Here is a 17,559-nt window from a genome sequence, read left to right as displayed (position 1 = left end):
TTGTAAGACAATGAAAGTGTTTTTTTGACCTTGCATGCAGATCAGCCTATTGTTGGAGACCCTTAAAACCAAAATAGGAACCGTTTTAATGTATAATAGGGGCTCTTTAACTCTTTCCACTGGTTTCATTTATTACATAAAGTAAATGTGTAAAAATTAAATATTTACTTAGAAAATTCTAGTTATTTTTGACACTTATGAGAGTAAATTTATTGGATTTTACAACACCAAAAAGCTATTTCTTTCAGTTTAATACAACCTTATTATAAACTGTTAACATTTTTTAAAATCCAAAATCAAGCGCAATTTCATGTTAACAGCTTCATTGGAACATATTTATCAGGTAAAATCACAACATGTTCAATACTTATTTTACCCACTGACCACTATTGTTAGCAAAGTGTCCTGCAGTCAACCTTATTGAGCATTGAGTATAGCTGTGGCTGTAACCACATTCAATATGTCATCTTGTAGATACACGAGTTCAATGTCCTTTTCTATCAGTTTCTTTTATTCTCTATGCTAAACACACATACACTTTCTCTCTCTTGCTCTGGGTAATAAATGCTTCTTTAATAGCTATTAGAGAAAGAGAGTGAGAGCAGATGATGGTTGTCAGTGTTCATTACTCTGAGATTGTAGATCACTATTTCATTGCATGTTATCTTTATGATTTATGAAGCACTGGCATTTGAAATCAGCTAGCTGAGAAATTGAGAGAGATCATCTAAAAACACACGCAAATAGAGTTCAAACATTTCGGTGTATCAGTAGCTATGTTTCCATCTAAAGATGCAAATTAAAGTTATGCGCAAAACAGCAATATCACATAGAAGATGTGCGAATAAAGCAGTGTTTGCATCCAATGAAAAGGGCCAGACGGAATCTGCGGACAGTTTTTGCTATTTCTGTGCAGAACTTTGTTAAAGATCTGCAGATTTTTGCTGAATTATTTTGGGAGTGTCATAACTAAAACCTTAATATATTAAATAAGAAGTAATACCTTTTTAACTTGTATTTAATGTTTACAATGCAAATCCAATTAGATCCACTTCATTTGGTGAACAAAGCAAGTCTCTCATATAATATCTCTACGAAAAAACAGAAAATATTACTGTACAAGCTGTATTGAGAATAAAATTATATGAACATTTTTATTTTAGTCAATAATATTACTGTAATTAAATTAAAAACTGAATAAATATAAATTTACACACATTTACACAAGTAAATAAACAGAATTAATGATGGGCTAAAAATCTGTGGAATTCTGCATGCGCAGATTCTGTGTGGGCCTTCCGATGAGTCAAAGAGAACCTGATTAACTGGCACCAAATTTCACCAGTAAAACCTGAATTTGCTGAGGTAGGAGAAGCTGCATCAATCTTTTCTTTACTTAATAAATGACTTGCGCCTCAGAAAACAATGCGATGAACATGTGGTGGCATTTGAAGGCCTAAGACACGCAACACAGACGCTCTTGACAGTTCTGGAGGTCATAAATAATACAGTGCATCCGGAAAGTATTCATAGCGCTTAACTTTTACACATTTTTTATGTTACAGCCTTATTCCAAAATGGATTAAATTAATTTATTTCCTCAACATTCTACACACAATACCCCATAATGACAATGTGGAAAAAGATTTTTGGAAATTGTTGCAAATTTATTAAAAATAAAAAACCTGATAAATCACATGTACATGTATTCACAGCCTTTGCTCAACACTTTGTTGATGCACCTTTGGCAGCAGTTACAGCCTCAAGTCTTTTTGAATATGATGCCACAAGCTTAGCACACCTGTCTTTGGGAATTTTTGCCCATTCCTCTTCGCAGTATTTCTCAAGCTCTATCAGGTTGAATGGAAAGCGACGGTGTACAGCCATTTTCAGATCTCTCTAGAGATGTTCAATAGGATTTAGGTTTGGGCTCTGGCTGGGCCACTCAAGGACATTCACCGAGTTGTTGTGAAGCCACTCCATGGATATTTTGGCTGTGTGCTTTGGGTCATTGTACTGCTTTGGGTCATTGTACTGCTGGAAGATGAACCGTCGCCCCAGTCTGAGGTCAAGAGCTCTCTGAAGCCGGTTTTCATTCATGATGTCTCTGTACATTGCTGCATTCATCTTTCCCTCTATCTTGACTAGTCTTCCAGTTCCTGCTGCTGAAAAACATGCCCACAGCATGATGCTGCCACCACCCTGCTTCACTGCAGAGATGGTATTAGCCTGGTGATGCGCGCTGCCTGGATTTCTCCAAACGTAACGCCTGGCATTCATTCCAAAGAGTTCAATTTTAGTCTCATCAGACCAGAGAATTTTGTTTCTTATGGTCTGAGAGTCCTTCTGATGCCTTTTGGCAAATTCTAGGCGGCAAGTGGCTTCCGTCTGGCCACTCTACCATACAGGCCTGATTAGTGGATTGTTGCACAGATGGTTGTCCTTCTGTAAAGTTCCCCTCTCTCTATAGAAGAACACTGGAGCTCAGACAGAGTGACCATCATGTTATTGATCACCTCCCTGACTAAGACCCTTCTCCCCCGATCACTCAGTTTAGATGGCCGGCCAGCTCTAGGAAGAGTCCTGGTGGTTCCAAACATCTTCCACTTACAGATGATGGAGGCCACTGTGCTCAGTGGAACTTTCAGAACAGCAGAAATGTTTTGTAACCTTCCCCAGCCTTGTGCCTCGAGACAATCCTGCCTCGGAGGTCTACAAACAATTCCTTTGTCATCATGCTTGGTTTGAGCTTTGACATGCACTGTCAACCCTGGGAACTTATATACAGGTGTATGCCTTTTCAAATCATGTCCAATCAACTGAATTGACCACAGGTGAACTCCAATGAAGCTGCTGAAACATCTCAAGAATGATCAGTGGAAACAGAATGTACCTGAGCTCAATTTAGAGCTTCAAGCCAAAGGCTGTGAATACATGTACATGTGGTTTTACAGCTTTTTGATTTTAATAAATTTGCAAAAGTTTCAAAAACTCTTGTTTCACATTGTCATTATGGGGGATTGTCTGTAGAAGTTTGAGGAAATAAATTTATTTAATCCATTCTGGAATAAGGCTGTAACATAAAATATGTGGTAAAAAAGTGAAGCGCTATGAATACTTGCTGGATGCACTTTAGTTTATTTGTAAATATCTATTAATTACATTTTTTTTAAACGATTTATTTGATAAATAGTCATTATTATTATTTACACTTGTTTTAATTAATAATTTATTCATATTTTTGGGTGTATTCAGCAATTGTTAAGCTTAATTTCTTGGGTACTGTTGGTAAGAAGCTTTACAGAAGGTCTTGTAGAAACAAAGCATTGTTATTTGATAAATATTCTTCAACAAAAGGGCTTATTAAGTGTTAAAATGATTCCATATTATTAATGCGTGGTCCGGAATGAATTGTGGCATTGCAATCGCTAATTTTATTTCAATCAAGTGAAGTTATTTAAATGAAGAAATGATTAAACCCAACAATTCTCTTACATCAGACCACTTGAATGAATGAATGTTTTAAATGGCCTTGAGCAAAAAAACAAACAAAAAAACAACATGCACGTTTACATTGTAAATAAAAAGACTTTTAATTCAATATATGAATTGGCTGCATTTGTTTCCAGCAGGCATAATAATAATTCTCTTCTTGTGAACAGCTTCTTGACCACTGTTATGAAGCGGACAGGAGACAGAGGTAAGGAAACGTTAGGGTGTTTATTAAATGACAACAAGGAGCACATGAAGGATAGCCAGGAGGATCAGGAATGATGTTGGGGTCTTTTCCTCCGTGGCTGGGTAACAGGAATACACGAGGATGGACAGCACACACCAGATACAGCTGACAGAGGATGACACAGACTTGGAAGGACTGGAAGACAGGACGATTCGGGAGGACCAGGAAGACTAGGAGGAATACAAAGAGAACAGGTAAGTAAATCGTTTGTTTTAGCTGAGGATGACTACGCTGAGTGGTCGCTCAGTTGTCCGCTTTCGTCGAGACGAGCCCGGACAATGAGCGACTGGAGTGCTGTGCTTTTATCTGGTGCTCGTGAATGTGATGCAGCTGTGTGCTCATTAGAAGTCAGGTGATGGTGATCTTCGTGAGTGGGGGTCGTGAGAGCCTGACCAATCCATGACAGTACCCCCCTCCCCAGGGCCCGCTCCTGAGGGCCGACACCTCCGACGCCGTGGTGGTCTCCCTCTGCCTCTAGGCGCTGGGAACTCAGGGTGGCTCTCATGAAACTCCACCATGAGACTAGGATCGAGAATATCAGCTCTGGGAACCCATGTCCTTTCTTCGGGGCCGTACCCTTCCCAGTCCACCAGGTACTCCAACTGGCCACCACGACGTCGGGAACGCAAGATCTCCTTCACTGCGTAGACGGCTCCTTCTTCTAGGAGCAGTGGAGGAGGGGGTTCCTCTTCGTGGTCAGGCTCTGTGGAGGGAAGAACAGGATCGTGATAGGGTTTCAGGAGTGATACGTGGAATGTAGGGTGAATACGGTAGTGAGAGGGTAATTGTAGTTTGTAGGTGACGGGGTTAACCTGTTCCACGATGGTGAAGGGACCAACAAATCGGGGACTTAACTTGCGAGAGGGCAGTCGCATGCGTATGTCCCGGGTGGATAGCCACACCTTTTGTCCGGGTGTGTATCTGGGTTCTTCAGACCTTCTCCTATCGGCGGTTACCTTGCTTCGACGGACTGCCCTCTGCAGATGTTGATGAGCCTCGTCCCAGACTCTCTCGCTCTCCCGGAACCAGTGATCCACTGCGGGGACATCAGATGGTTCGCCATCCCAGGGAAAGAGCGGTGGTTGGAAGCCCAGGACGCACTGGAATGGCGTGAGTCCGGTGGAGGGTTGCCGCAGTGAATTTTGGGCATATTCTGCCCAGCCCAAATACTGGCTCCAGGAGTTCTGGTGACCACTGCAGAAGGTCCTCAGGAACCGTCCCACCTCCTGAATCTTCCTCTCTGTCTGCCCGTTGGTTTGGGGATGATATCCAGAAGAGAGGCTGACGGCCACACCTAGGAGCTTGAAGAAGGCTTTCCATAGACGTGAGATGAACTGTGGACCTCTGTCCGACACAATATCTTCTGGAATACCAAATGACCTGAAGACTTGATTAAAGATATTGTCGGCAGTTTCAAAGGCTGTGGGAAGACCTTTCAGAGGGATTAGTTTGACAAACTTTGAGAATCTATCTACTATGACTAGAATACAGGTATTACCTTCTGACGAAGGGAGGTCAGTGATAAAGTCCACTCCTAGGTGTGACCAGGGACGGTTCGGAATCGGCAAGGGATGGAGCTTTCCAGCGGGTAGATGACGTGGGCTCTTGGATTGGGCACAGTCCTTACAGCCCTGAACATATTGCCTCACATCCCTTGCCATGTTTGGCCACCAGAATCGTTGGGATACTAGCGAGAGAGTATTGTTGATCCCTGGATGTCCAGTGCCTAGCGAGGTATGTAAGGAGTGGATCAGATCTACCCGGTGTTCAGGTGGTATGAACTGCCGATGAGGAGGGCATCCCGGCGGAGCAGGGGCTTCCGGAGTGGCAACGACTGGAGGAGCGTTCCAGGTGATCGGACAAATGGAGATGTGTTCGGGAAGAATCTTCGTTGGGAGTTCTTCATGATCGTGATGCTCGTGTAAACGAGAGAGAGCGTCTGCTCTTAGATTCTTGGGTCCTGGACGATAGGAAATGGAGAAATCAAAACGTGAGAAGAAAAGTGACCATCTGGCTTGACGTGGACATAGTCTCTTGGCCTCTTTGATGTATTGGAGGTTTTTGTGATCTGTGATCACCTGGAACGGATGTTTGGCTCCCTCCAACCAGTGACGCCACTCCTCCAAGGCTAGCTTGATTGCTAGAAGCTCCCTGTCTCCTATGCTGTAATTCTGCTCCGCCGGGCTCAACTTCCGAGAGAAATAGGCACAGGGATGCAGTCGGGGCGGTGTATCATGATGTTGAGATAATACTGCCCCGACGCCGGTGGTGGATGCGTCCACTTCCACCACGAAAGGAAGATTTGGGTCAGGATGAGTCAGGAGTGGGGCCCTTGTGAACTCCTTCTTAAGAAGGCGGAAGGCTGCGGCTGCTTCTTTGGTCCACTCCAGTCCTTTGGGTTTACCCTTGAGGAGATTAGTGAGAGGTGATGTAATCCTGCTGTAGTCCTTGATAAACCGTCTATAAAAGTTAGCAAACCCAAGAAACCTCTGGAGCTCCTTAATGGAAGTGGGTTCTGACCAGGATAGAACAGCCTCAATTTTCTTCCCATCCATACGTATACCGGTTTGGTCAATGATGTATCCCAAGAAATGAATCGACTTCTGGTGGAATGAGCATTTCTCCGCTTTGAGGTAGAGGTGATGTTCTCTCAATGTGTGTAGGACCTCCGCAACGTGTTGGCGATGTTCGGCCTCACTCCGGGAGTAAATGAGGATGTCATCTATGTACACTATTACACAGTGGTGAAGAAACTCCCGGAGGACTTCATGAATGAAGTTTTGGAATACGGAGGGGGCGTTGACCAGACCGTAAGGCATGACCTCATATTCATAGTGGCCAGTAGGGGTCACGAATGCTGTCTTCCATTGGTCCCCCTCACGTATTCTTATCAGATTATACGCGCTGCGGAGGTCCAATTTAGTGAAGACTTTAGCTTCTCGGAGCTGTTCCAAAGCGGCTGGTACCAGAGGAAGGGGATATCGGTATTTTACTGTACCGTTATTTAGGACCCTGTAGTCGATGCATGGACGCAGCCCTCCGTCCTTCTTGGCCACAAAGAAGAAGCTTGAGGCGGCTGGTGATTTTGAGTGACGTATGTACCCCTGACTCAGAGCCTCCCTTATGTAATCTTCCATTGCCTGATTCTCTGGAAGCGAGAGCGGGTAGATCCTACCTCTTGGCAACTGGGCATCTGGAACTAGGTCGATCGCGCAGTCCCATGGCCGATGCGGCGGTAGCTGGGAAGCTCTCTTGGGGCAGAAGACATCATGAAAGGAGCTGTACTCCTTAGGAATGTGGATAGACTGCTTCTCAGGAGGGCTCTCGACCGATGTTGCAAACAAAGAAATGGGGTTCCGACCTTGAAGAGGGAGATTTGGAAAACAGGCAGGTGTACATCCAGATCCCCATTTCTTTATCTCTCCTGTGCCCCAAGAGATGATGGGATCGTGCTTCACCAGCCACGGGCGCCCTAGAATGATGTCCATATTTGCACCCTCCAGAACCAGAAATTGAATCCTCTCTTGATGTAACAACCCCACTTGAAGAAGGATGTCTTCGCATTGTCGATGGATACGGGTCGAAGATCGAGTGCACTGGGTTATCGGTTGTATCTGGTATATATGCGAGGACGCCTCAGTACGGAGGTGGAGTTGACGACAGAGGGATTGGGAGATGAAGTTCCCTGCTGACCCGGAGTCGATGAGGGCTGTGACAAGGAGAGAAATAGAGGCAGTAGTTATTTGTACGGTGGTAGTAAGTGGTTTACATTGTTCAATATTCGTACTGAATACACTCACTGAAGTCCGAATGGGACGAAGGGGACACTCCATACGGGTGTGTCCACTGACACCGCAGTATAGACACAGACCCCGGGTCAGCCTCCTCTGTCGTTCCGCTGATGTCAGTCTTCCAGACTCTATTATCATGGGTTCTGGTTCTGGAGAGGCTGTTGACTCAGGCGATTGGAGGAGTGCAGACGAGGGGGTGATGGTGTCCTGTTGATAGGAACGGAGACGATCGGAACATCGGAGAGAATGTTGGATGAATCTCTCCAGACCCATTGTATCATCTAATGTGGCCAGTTGGATTCGGAGCGTGGGTTCCAAGCCGAGCCGGTACGTGGTCAACAACGATCTCTCATTCCATCCACTTGCAGCCGCTAGAGTGCGAAACCGGAGAGCATATTCCTGTGTAGATAGAGTACCTTGCTTTAGATGATACAGCTGCTCTCCAGCGGCTACTTCCCCATCAGAACGTCCAAACACCTCTTTGAAATACTCCGTGAAGGTAGTGATGGAATTCATGACCGGCCCGGCTTGGTTCCAGATCGTCTCAGCCCATTTAAGTGCAGGTCCAGAGAGTAGAGATACGATGTAGGCGATCTTCGACTTATCTGTGGGATATAGAGAAGGTTGCATTTCGAATATGAGGGAACATTGTAACAGAAAACCATTGCACTCCCCCGCTCCGCCTGAGTAGGGCGCTGGTCGGGCCATGGGACTGGAAGGAAGGGCCGAAGAAGAAACTGTGGAGGCGGAAGTGCTCGGTGCTGGTGGTGCGTTGGAAAGTGGAGCTGGTGGCTGTAGAATCCGCTTCAACTGGTCCACCAGCTCTTGAAGGTGATCGGGGGTGCTCATGTTGTCGTCGTTAAAGGTCCGGGCTTCTGTTATGAAGCGGACAGGAGACAGAGGTAAGGAAACGTTAGGGTGTTTATTAAATGACAACAAGGAGCACATGAAGGATAGCCAGGAGGATCAGGAATGATGTTGGGGTCTTTTCCTCCGTGGCTGGGTAACAGGAATACACGAGGATGGACAGCACACACCAGATACAGCTGACAGAGGATGACACAGACTTGGAAGGACTGGAAGACAGGACGATTCGGGAGGACCAGGAAGACTAGGAGGAATACAAAGAGAACAGGTAAGTAAATCGTTTGTTTTAGCTGAGGATGACTACGCTGAGTGGTCGCTCAGTTGTCCGCTTTCGTCGAGACGAGCCCGGACAATGAGCGACTGGAGTGCTGTGCTTTTATCTGGTGCTCGTGAATGTGATGCAGCTGTGTGCTCATTAGAAGTCAGGTGATGGTGATCTTCGTGAGTGGGGGTCGTGAGAGCCTGACCAATCCATGACAACCACAGAGTAGCTGCTAGCTATATTCAATATATTTAATTGTCCATTTAAGCTGCAGGTATATAAAAGTAGCTTGAGGCAGAGCAGCACCAAAGTGCATTAGCACAATTATAAAACATTTCATTATACATTAAAGGATGAAATAAAAATATACTTTATGTAAAGAGACAGCAAGCACACCTTTAAAGGGCCAACGAAGTGCTTTGAAATCTGTGTTTTTATTTGATGTTTGACGTAATCTCAACCAAAACACAAGAGAGGGTGGGACATAGTGTAGCTCCTCTCTTTTTTAAAGACAGCCTATGGCTTTTTTTTAGCACAGCTCTGCCAGTGAGAGTGGTTGAGCTCAAGCAAATCAAATGAAAAGCAAATGAGAAGTGTCTTGAAGGGTGCAGGGCATGTCAGATACATAAAGATATGATGAGAAACTGAGGTATGAGGTGACGTGAAAAAAATCATTGCTCCATTTAGGCGGAAGAGACAAACTACAAGCTTTACATGTTTAAATCAGTTACTTATTTTCTGAAGACAAATTTTGTCACTGTTTTGCAGCACACTAGCTAATAGATATCTTAAAAATTAACAATAGTGATACCTGTTGCCAGATTGGGCGGTTTTGAATTTGTGTGGGTAATAAAATGATATAGGTGGGTAGAGAAAATTTGGGCGGTTTTGCAATGGCGTGGCCCTGCGGCCGCAGACACCACCCTATCACAACCCCCGAAATACACACACACCCCACAATAACACAATTATTACCTGCTTTTGTTCACCTATACAGAACTAACTTCACTTATAAACCGGTTATGATATCCCAAAGAGATATCGTCTCTTCCCCCCTCTTAAGTTAACTTAATTGTTTTTACAAATTTAAGTTGATTGAACATAAAAACCTCCCCAAAAAAATTTAAGAATTGTGTTGTTTCAACTCATTTTAAATACATAGTTTGAACAAGCAACCAAAGTCATTTGGAGTATACATTGTTTGTTGTTTATTTTATTATGCTGTGAACCATATTTGGACCAAACACTTCATCTTCAAATGGTTCATTCTTTATTGCAGTTTTTGTTAGTCTTACAATTACAACCATCTACAGCAGCTCTCATGCACAGTACACAGCTGATTCAGTGGTTGCCTAGTGACATAAAAAGCACAGTGCACTTCTTTTTGTTATAATTTAATAATTTAGAAAAGTGTGATATTGAAGATTTTTTCGTACCGCTCTGGATAAATTGAAACAGCGACCATTAGTCTCTCCTTCCCCTTTAAAAGTCTTGACCAAACAAACACTGCAGTCAGCTCAACAAAAACCCCGCCTCTGCTTTCATTTGATTGGACAATGAAAAAGACGCGAGTGACGTAACCGCTCAGAGTTGGCTTTTTTTCAGTTGTGAGTGCACAGAGCATAAATGCAAGGTGCAGCAGGTGGTTAAAACACAAGGGCGCATAAGCAGCACTCGAAATGCTCGCGGCCATTAGTAAACAATTCAAAAGATGCACCTTTCAATGCAAAAAGCTCGTTCGATGTGATCGGCCCCTAAGGAAGTGCAGTGTGCCCAGTGTTGCCAGATACAGCTCAATTTTTCCAGCCCAAAAGCTGTCCAACTCACAAAAAAAACACCCAAAATATTGGATTATATTTTCTTTAATTTTAATTTAATTAAATCTAAATGAACCTAGTTACTTTAACTGTCATAATTTTTAACCATACAGCAACCAACAACATCACAGAACCAATCAATTCAGTCAATTGTGGAAAAATTGATCGATAGAAGTGTTAAATCGCTGTGAGTTTAACTGCAGGAGTCAGATTTGTCCGCAGAGTCAGATTTTAATACAGCTTTCCTTCACCTGCTCTTGCAGATGGGCCCACACGGTTTGCAATATGCACTGATCACTAAATGAATGGAGTAGGAGCACACAGTTATGTTTTGTTAAATAAGTTGCATATAAAATTTACGTTTCAAAACCGCCCAAATTTTGTCAATTCCCAATTTCTGGCAACACAGAGTGCATCTCGTGTTCTCAGAATGGAAAGGCGCATTGAAGCTGCGGTCACACTGGACTTTTCTCCCCATAGACTTCCATTAATACTCTCATGCTTCAGACCTGAAAAGCAAGGTCGTGCGTCAAGTTTTGCAGATCGCTGCGTTGGAAAGTTCAAACTTGGTGAACTCTGACCTGCGAAATCGCATCACTTGACTGCGTGAGACCAATTGAGAATCAAAACATGACCTCTCTGTTCAGAAATTTAAAATATGGATCAATCGCTCAATTTTAAATGTCTAATCATCTTGTTTAATCCCGCCCCTTTTCGCAGCGCGGTACGACAGAATTTCACATGCTCAAACTCTAGTGTGACCGCAGCTTTAGAGTGATACACTCACCTTTCATTCAGCTGCTCTAAAAAGCAGCACCAATCAGTGTCACTTTAGAGATTTTTGCGAACTTAAGAACCGTCCAATTGCAGTGGAGGAGAGGTGGGACAATACCACACAAGTATCAACAAGTAACCTGCTAAAAACTTGCAACTTGTACGTTACTTTTTCATGGGCATACTCTGGGGATATTTTTGTATGGGGATACTCTAGTATCATACTCTAGGGGATACTATAGTATCATAGCAATGGACTGAAAAATATGATGCCCTGCAAAACAGAGTTTGCTGCCCTGTGAAGTTTATAACTTGGATTTTAGACTTTGTACACTTAATTCAGAACTCATATTGTTCAATGTTATTATTTAAATTAAAACTATGAGTTAATGTTAAAAAACACATGAAATCAAAACTAGTCATATTGATTTGGTTAGCTCACATGCTAGCTTTGTGTTGAACAATTCACCAATCTGTGCATGTCATTAAGAAGAAAAATAGTTTGCCCTTCTAATCTAAAATTGAAATCTGAAAAGGCACTTCTTGGGCCCTATCATACACTCGGCGCAATAAGGCCAAGACACGTTTCCACAGCGTGTTGCTATTTTTATACCATGGCTACCTTAGTTTTCCGTATTGCACCACGTTGTTTAAATAGCAAATCTTTTTGCACCACTTTGTGGACTCATGGGTGTTTTGGTTTATAAAAGAGGTGTGTTAAGGCGCATTGTTAGCACGTTGCTATTTTAAGGAACGAAAATAGACTGCACAATATACCAGCTGAAAGCAGGTCTAAAGTCCAGCGCAGAGCGAGTCAGTTGTGCGCCTCGCTTACACATTGCTTAAAACACGCAGGATGTACAGCAATACCAGCCTGATCTCACAAGAAAACGTAAGTATTTTACGTTTTGTCAGTTTAGTGGCTAATTCGTACGAGTTCATTCGTAAAAGTTCATTCGTACGAAATTGTACGATTTTATAAAGGAGGCGTGGCACCTAACCCCACCCCTAAACCCAACCGTCATTGGGGGATGAGCAAATTGTACTAAATCTTACGAATTAGATCGTACGAATTCATACGAATTAGCCACTAAATCAAAAAGTTACGAATTGCCGTGAGATTGTGTTGGCAATACGCAAATATCTACACAAATGAAAAAGAATTAAAGGTTTAAAATATGAAAAAAAAAATTATTTTCTACATAAATATAAAAACCACTGCCTCTATGCTTTTTGTTTTTTCATGACAATTTGCTTTGGTATAATGCTATTATTATTAGTATTATTTATTAAATGCATAATTATATTTGTTTTATTAAAAACAAGCTTAGATTTGTCCACCAGTCAGGTTTTTTACCATATGGGGAACAGGTCGTGTGTTTGGATTTAACTGACTCACTTTTTTAACCACGCTTCATTATTATTGTTCATTTATTCATTTGCTGGAAATTAAAACTGAATTTAGAAATAGTTTTTAAACAAATCTCTGCACTTAACAAACAAAATTAATTTCGTAGGCTAATCGATGTCTTCAGTGGAGTGCGTACAACACATTTCATTATCCACGAAAGAGAGAACGTGAAAGTAAAAGCCGAATGGAGGAGGCTCATTCTCTCATTCTCGCGCTGCAGATGCTCCGTTTAACTATTTTCTCGCTAGTAAACCATTCAGATTTTCCACTAACCACGTCCACCATGTAAATATCAAATGCGCCAGGGCGTGACGTAACTGACTCTTAAAGGGAATGTGAGATGAGACTCTTACTGGTTTAATGCACGGTATGCTCAAAACACCCCCATAACTCATTAAGAGAATAAGCTCAACCCTGTTAGACCATGCGCCGTGGCGCAGAGCGTATTTTTCCATCCTTAAAACAGCAAAAGTGTATTCGGACACGCCCTTAATGCTTTTGTGCCCTGCGCTTCAGATTTTGCGCCTAGATCATTAAAATAGAGCCCCTTGTTTGTTTTCAATTAAATACTCATATTACGTCCATCTGAAGTATTGGGCAGAGCTAACACATTTAACCACGCCCCTACAGCTGTCAGTTTTGACAACAAGCAGAAATGGTGAGGAGGAGGAGTCTGTTAGGTTGTAATAACTCTCCCCAAACCCTTTTCCAGATATTTCTAAATGAAACGCCTACTTTACTACATCCAATCAGCTCGCAGTAGAAAAAACAAGCCACGCCCACTTTTTTCTCATTTAATATTTGGTTTCTCTAGGAACTGCATCACAATACAAAAAAATAAGGACGCAGCTTCCGGTTCATGGGGACTTTAACTGAGAATTCTGACAGTTTCCAGTTTATATTGTACAATATTGTTTAAAGAGTATAACTCAAATACAGCTGTGTGATTAAAAACGTCCAATAATTTCAATAAATCCGCTGTGGAAACAATCTCACGCTCACAACCCTAAAAATAAAGGTTGAACTGCGAATTAACATCAATGTAAGGAGCAGCTTTCATGGATGCTGAAGATTCTTGCTGTTGCCATAGAAGCCAATAAAGAAGCTTTATTAATAAGAGCGTATGAGGAGCATGAATTCAGTCTCACCGTATGAGATCCAGCAGTGCATCAGCGGAGCTCATGATGGGTTTTCCGCTGTCCTCCGAGTCCTCTTTCTGTGCCATTCCACCCGGATGAATGATCAACACCATGACGATTCCCACCACCACTGCCAGAAACGTGGTCCACAGGTAATAAGAGACCGTGATGAGACCCAGACGACTGGAACACTTGGCATCCAGAGCCGCCAAACCTGACATCAAACTGATAAGACAAATGTGTGTTATGATACGATCCCTTTTACATCGCTCACATGATAGTAACACTTTTTAAAGGGATACTTCACCCAAAAAGAAATATTCGGTCATTATTTACTCGTCCCAAATCTGTTTATTTCTGCTGAACATGAAATAGTTTTTGCGTTGTGAAGACTTTATGAAAGCAACAACCCTTGACTTCTTATTTTTAATTATATATATTAATTTGAACATTTTTAGCCCAAAAACATGTCAGAAAATTACATTGAAATTATTAGATAATATTCATCATTCATATAATTTGAATCCTGACCCCCACATGAAAAAAGCCATTGACTGTTTCTACTATTGATATCGATGGTTGCTGCCGGAAGTGCTGTTAGTGAGTCCAGCAGGGGGTGTCAACCAGCGGTCTGTGTGGGTCCTAACGCCCCAGTATATTGATGGCGATCGGATCAGACGTTAAACTGAGGCCCTGTTTAAACACTAATGCGCTTAGTTTGAAAACGCGTAAGCTTTGCTACGGTTACGCCATCTGTCCACACTACCCTGGAGTTTCGAGCGCCGAAAATGGAGCCTTTTGAAAACGCTGGAGAGGCCCTTTTCATTTTAAAACGCTGCTGCTCTGTCAGTGTGGATGGGGGAAAACGGAGACATCTGAAAACATAGGCAGTGCTACAGACATTCAACTCTCTGATTGGGGCTTTTTCCTCAATATGACGTAGCCTACACACAGTTCAGTCTTGCATCCTTTACTTGTAAGTTCAGACTTCACAAGTTTGATATGGAAAACAGACTCCCGAGGACACGTCAGGTAAATCTTCAGAGGGAACCGTGTGCTTTATAACCTTATTCATATCACCCTGGCTACGTTGTTTCACTGTCTTTGCAATAAAATGAAAATATCATATGGAGGAACTATTTTTATTTTGATATTACCTTTACAGACACTAAAATGTTGAAGCGTCGTGTAGCTGCATATTTTTATGACCGTCATCTTCACTGTATGCATATTTATAACAAAACGGAGCCTATAACATTACTGCCTCCTTTCATTTTCATTGAAAAATGCAAAACATACCCTCTCTTTTGCTGAATATCAGTTATAATAATCAATAATGACCGTTATAACAGTATAACGTACATCAAGTTTATACAATATAGGAAATATAGGCAAGCAATCAGTCAAATGTGCAGAATCAATGTACCTGGTTACATAAATGAATATTTTTTTTGTCTTTGCGCTCAACCAAAACAAGAAATAATGTTTGCGTTTTGAAAGCAGCAGCCCTTAACTTCTATTTTCTGTATTTTGTCTCTATTATTGATGTCAGTTGTTGTTTTTATGTCTCCCTGCGTTTTTTAGGATATCTTATTTTACTTTGTTGAACTAAAAAAAGAAATTAATTAAAAACTTAGAATCACTTGAGGGTGTGAACAGTACATATTTTGGATGTCTCCCTTAACTGATCCATTCATTTCAGGTTTTTAGAGTCTCTTCTAATGTTCTAATGAGTTGATTCAGGTGTGTTCAATTAGGCATAGGCTGAAAATATGTACTGTTGGTGTGTCTTTATGAGCAGGGTTGGGAAACACTTCTTTAAACTACAGTCAAAGTCACCAATTCATTCATCAATTAAGACAAATGTGTGTTTTTTGTTATTAAGCACGTACTTGAACAGCAGTGTGCATAATGTGAAATATATAGTATAATCTGCTGGTTTTGTATATACAGAATATGGATAATAATGGAATACAGTTATGTAAACAACCATAACATTACCCTTATCCCAACCCAATTCAACCCCACAAACAAACAAAAAAAGAAAAAGAAAAAGAAAAAGAAATATTGGGTGTCCATCTACAAAGAAGCTAAAGTCTTAACAAAAGAAATAACAGGGTTTCACATTTATTAAAATAAGCTGGCACCATTCTTAATTATTAATTTTATTTTCCAAATGTAAAGAAGTCATCAAATTTCTCAACCAGGACAAATTTGAAGGGGCACACGAAGATTTCCAATTTAGCAACATTTGCCTTCTGGCTAATAATGAGGCGACAAATGTGTGTTTTGATATGATCTTGCATATTTTTATATATATATCACCCACACCACAGTCAGTAAGACATTTTAAAGGGATGCTTCACCCAAAAAGAAAAATTCTCTCAGTTCATTCATTTTCTTTTCGGCTTAATCCCTTTGTTAATCTGGGGTTGCCACAGCGGAATGAACCGCCAATTTATCCAGCACATTTTTTACGCAGTGGATGCCCTTCCAGCTGCAACCCATCACTGGGAAACACTCATACGCTCTCATTCACACACATACACTACGGACAATTTTAGTTTACCCAATTCACCTGTACGCATGTCTTTGGACTGTGGGGGAAACCGGAGCACCTGTAGATAACCCACACGAATTCAGGGAAAACATGCAAACTCCACACAGAAATGCCAACTGACCCAGCCGAGGCTCGAACCAGTGACTTTCTTGCTGTGAGGCGTCAGCACTACATACTGCGCCACCGCGTTGCCCCATTCTGTCATTTCCTCATCCCAAATTTGTTTCTTCTGCCGAACACAAAATAATGTTTTTGTTTTTAAGACTTTTCAGTTCTTCTTTATTCTGTATTTTGTTTCTACTATTGATGTCAATAGTTGTTTTTTCTCTCTGCGTTTTCAGGATATCTTGTTTTATTTTGTTAAACTGAGGTAAGAAATTTTTAAAAATGTAGAACCGCTTGAGGGTGTGAAAATAATGAGGATGTTTTCATTTTTGGGTGAATTTGCTTTAAATGTTTTTGAACTATTATCAAGGTCGCCAATTAATTATGCAGTACATAAATAACACTACAAATTAAAGGGAGTAAGACAAAAATGGGATTCATTTAGATCTTGTAACACTTGCGGTATCTTTGTTGCATTAAATATTAACATTTCAAGTGGACCTTTATTGTCATTCTGCTACATGTGTGGACATACAGCGGAACAAAATGCGTCTCGCAGGAACACGTTGCTACATAAATTAATCATAAATACAAACACAACACTGGACATAAGAGCTATTTTAAAAACCCTATGCATAACTAACATCTACTATAAGATACAGTACTTAACTATACACATAAGACAGGCTATACAAGTACTTTTACATGTGACTGAACAATGTTGTGTGGGATATTGTACAAGAGAGGTATTTAATAGTTTAATATTGTGCAAAAGAGTTATTAAACTTCATCATAAAAAACATTTCATCATAAAAAGCTATAAACTTGACATTAAAAATGTTCTTTTCTTGATTATTGCGATATATAGTTGTCAAAACTGGAAGTGGATAAAAATCTTTCAACAAAGTTGGCCTAAAACCATTAAACAATGCCCATAATTGTCTTAACTTTCTTGATACACAATAAATGTTGACTACTAGGCCTGTACAGCCTCAGCTTCGGCTGAACTAGAACAACATGCAGTAGGCGCGATTTGACTTTCTCCACCAGAGTGGATTGGACTGTTGTGGTTTGCTATTGGTGAATCTCCGTTG

General features: G+C 41.4%; 1 protein-coding gene across 2 annotated transcripts in view; it reads right to left on the bottom strand.

The window, feature by feature from the left end:
* The window catches only part of slc1a7b (solute carrier family 1 member 7b), a 151,782-nt gene that overhangs the window by 40,510 nt on the left and 93,713 nt on the right, over positions 1 to 17,559 (bottom strand). For both annotated transcript variants that reach the window (XM_056448864.1, XM_056448865.1), the window contains exon 3: positions 13,810 to 14,025. In XM_056448864.1, the coding sequence (XP_056304839.1) occupies positions 13,810 to 14,025 (216 nt within the window). The remainder of the gene's footprint in view (positions 1 to 13,809; positions 14,026 to 17,559) is intronic.

Source organism: Danio aesculapii, chromosome 23, assembly GCF_903798145.1.
Source record: "Danio aesculapii chromosome 23, fDanAes4.1, whole genome shotgun sequence".
In the NCBI taxonomy this organism is placed as follows: Eukaryota; Metazoa; Chordata; class Actinopteri; order Cypriniformes; family Danionidae; genus Danio; species Danio aesculapii.
This window is presented reverse-complemented; position numbering and strand designations above follow the sequence as displayed.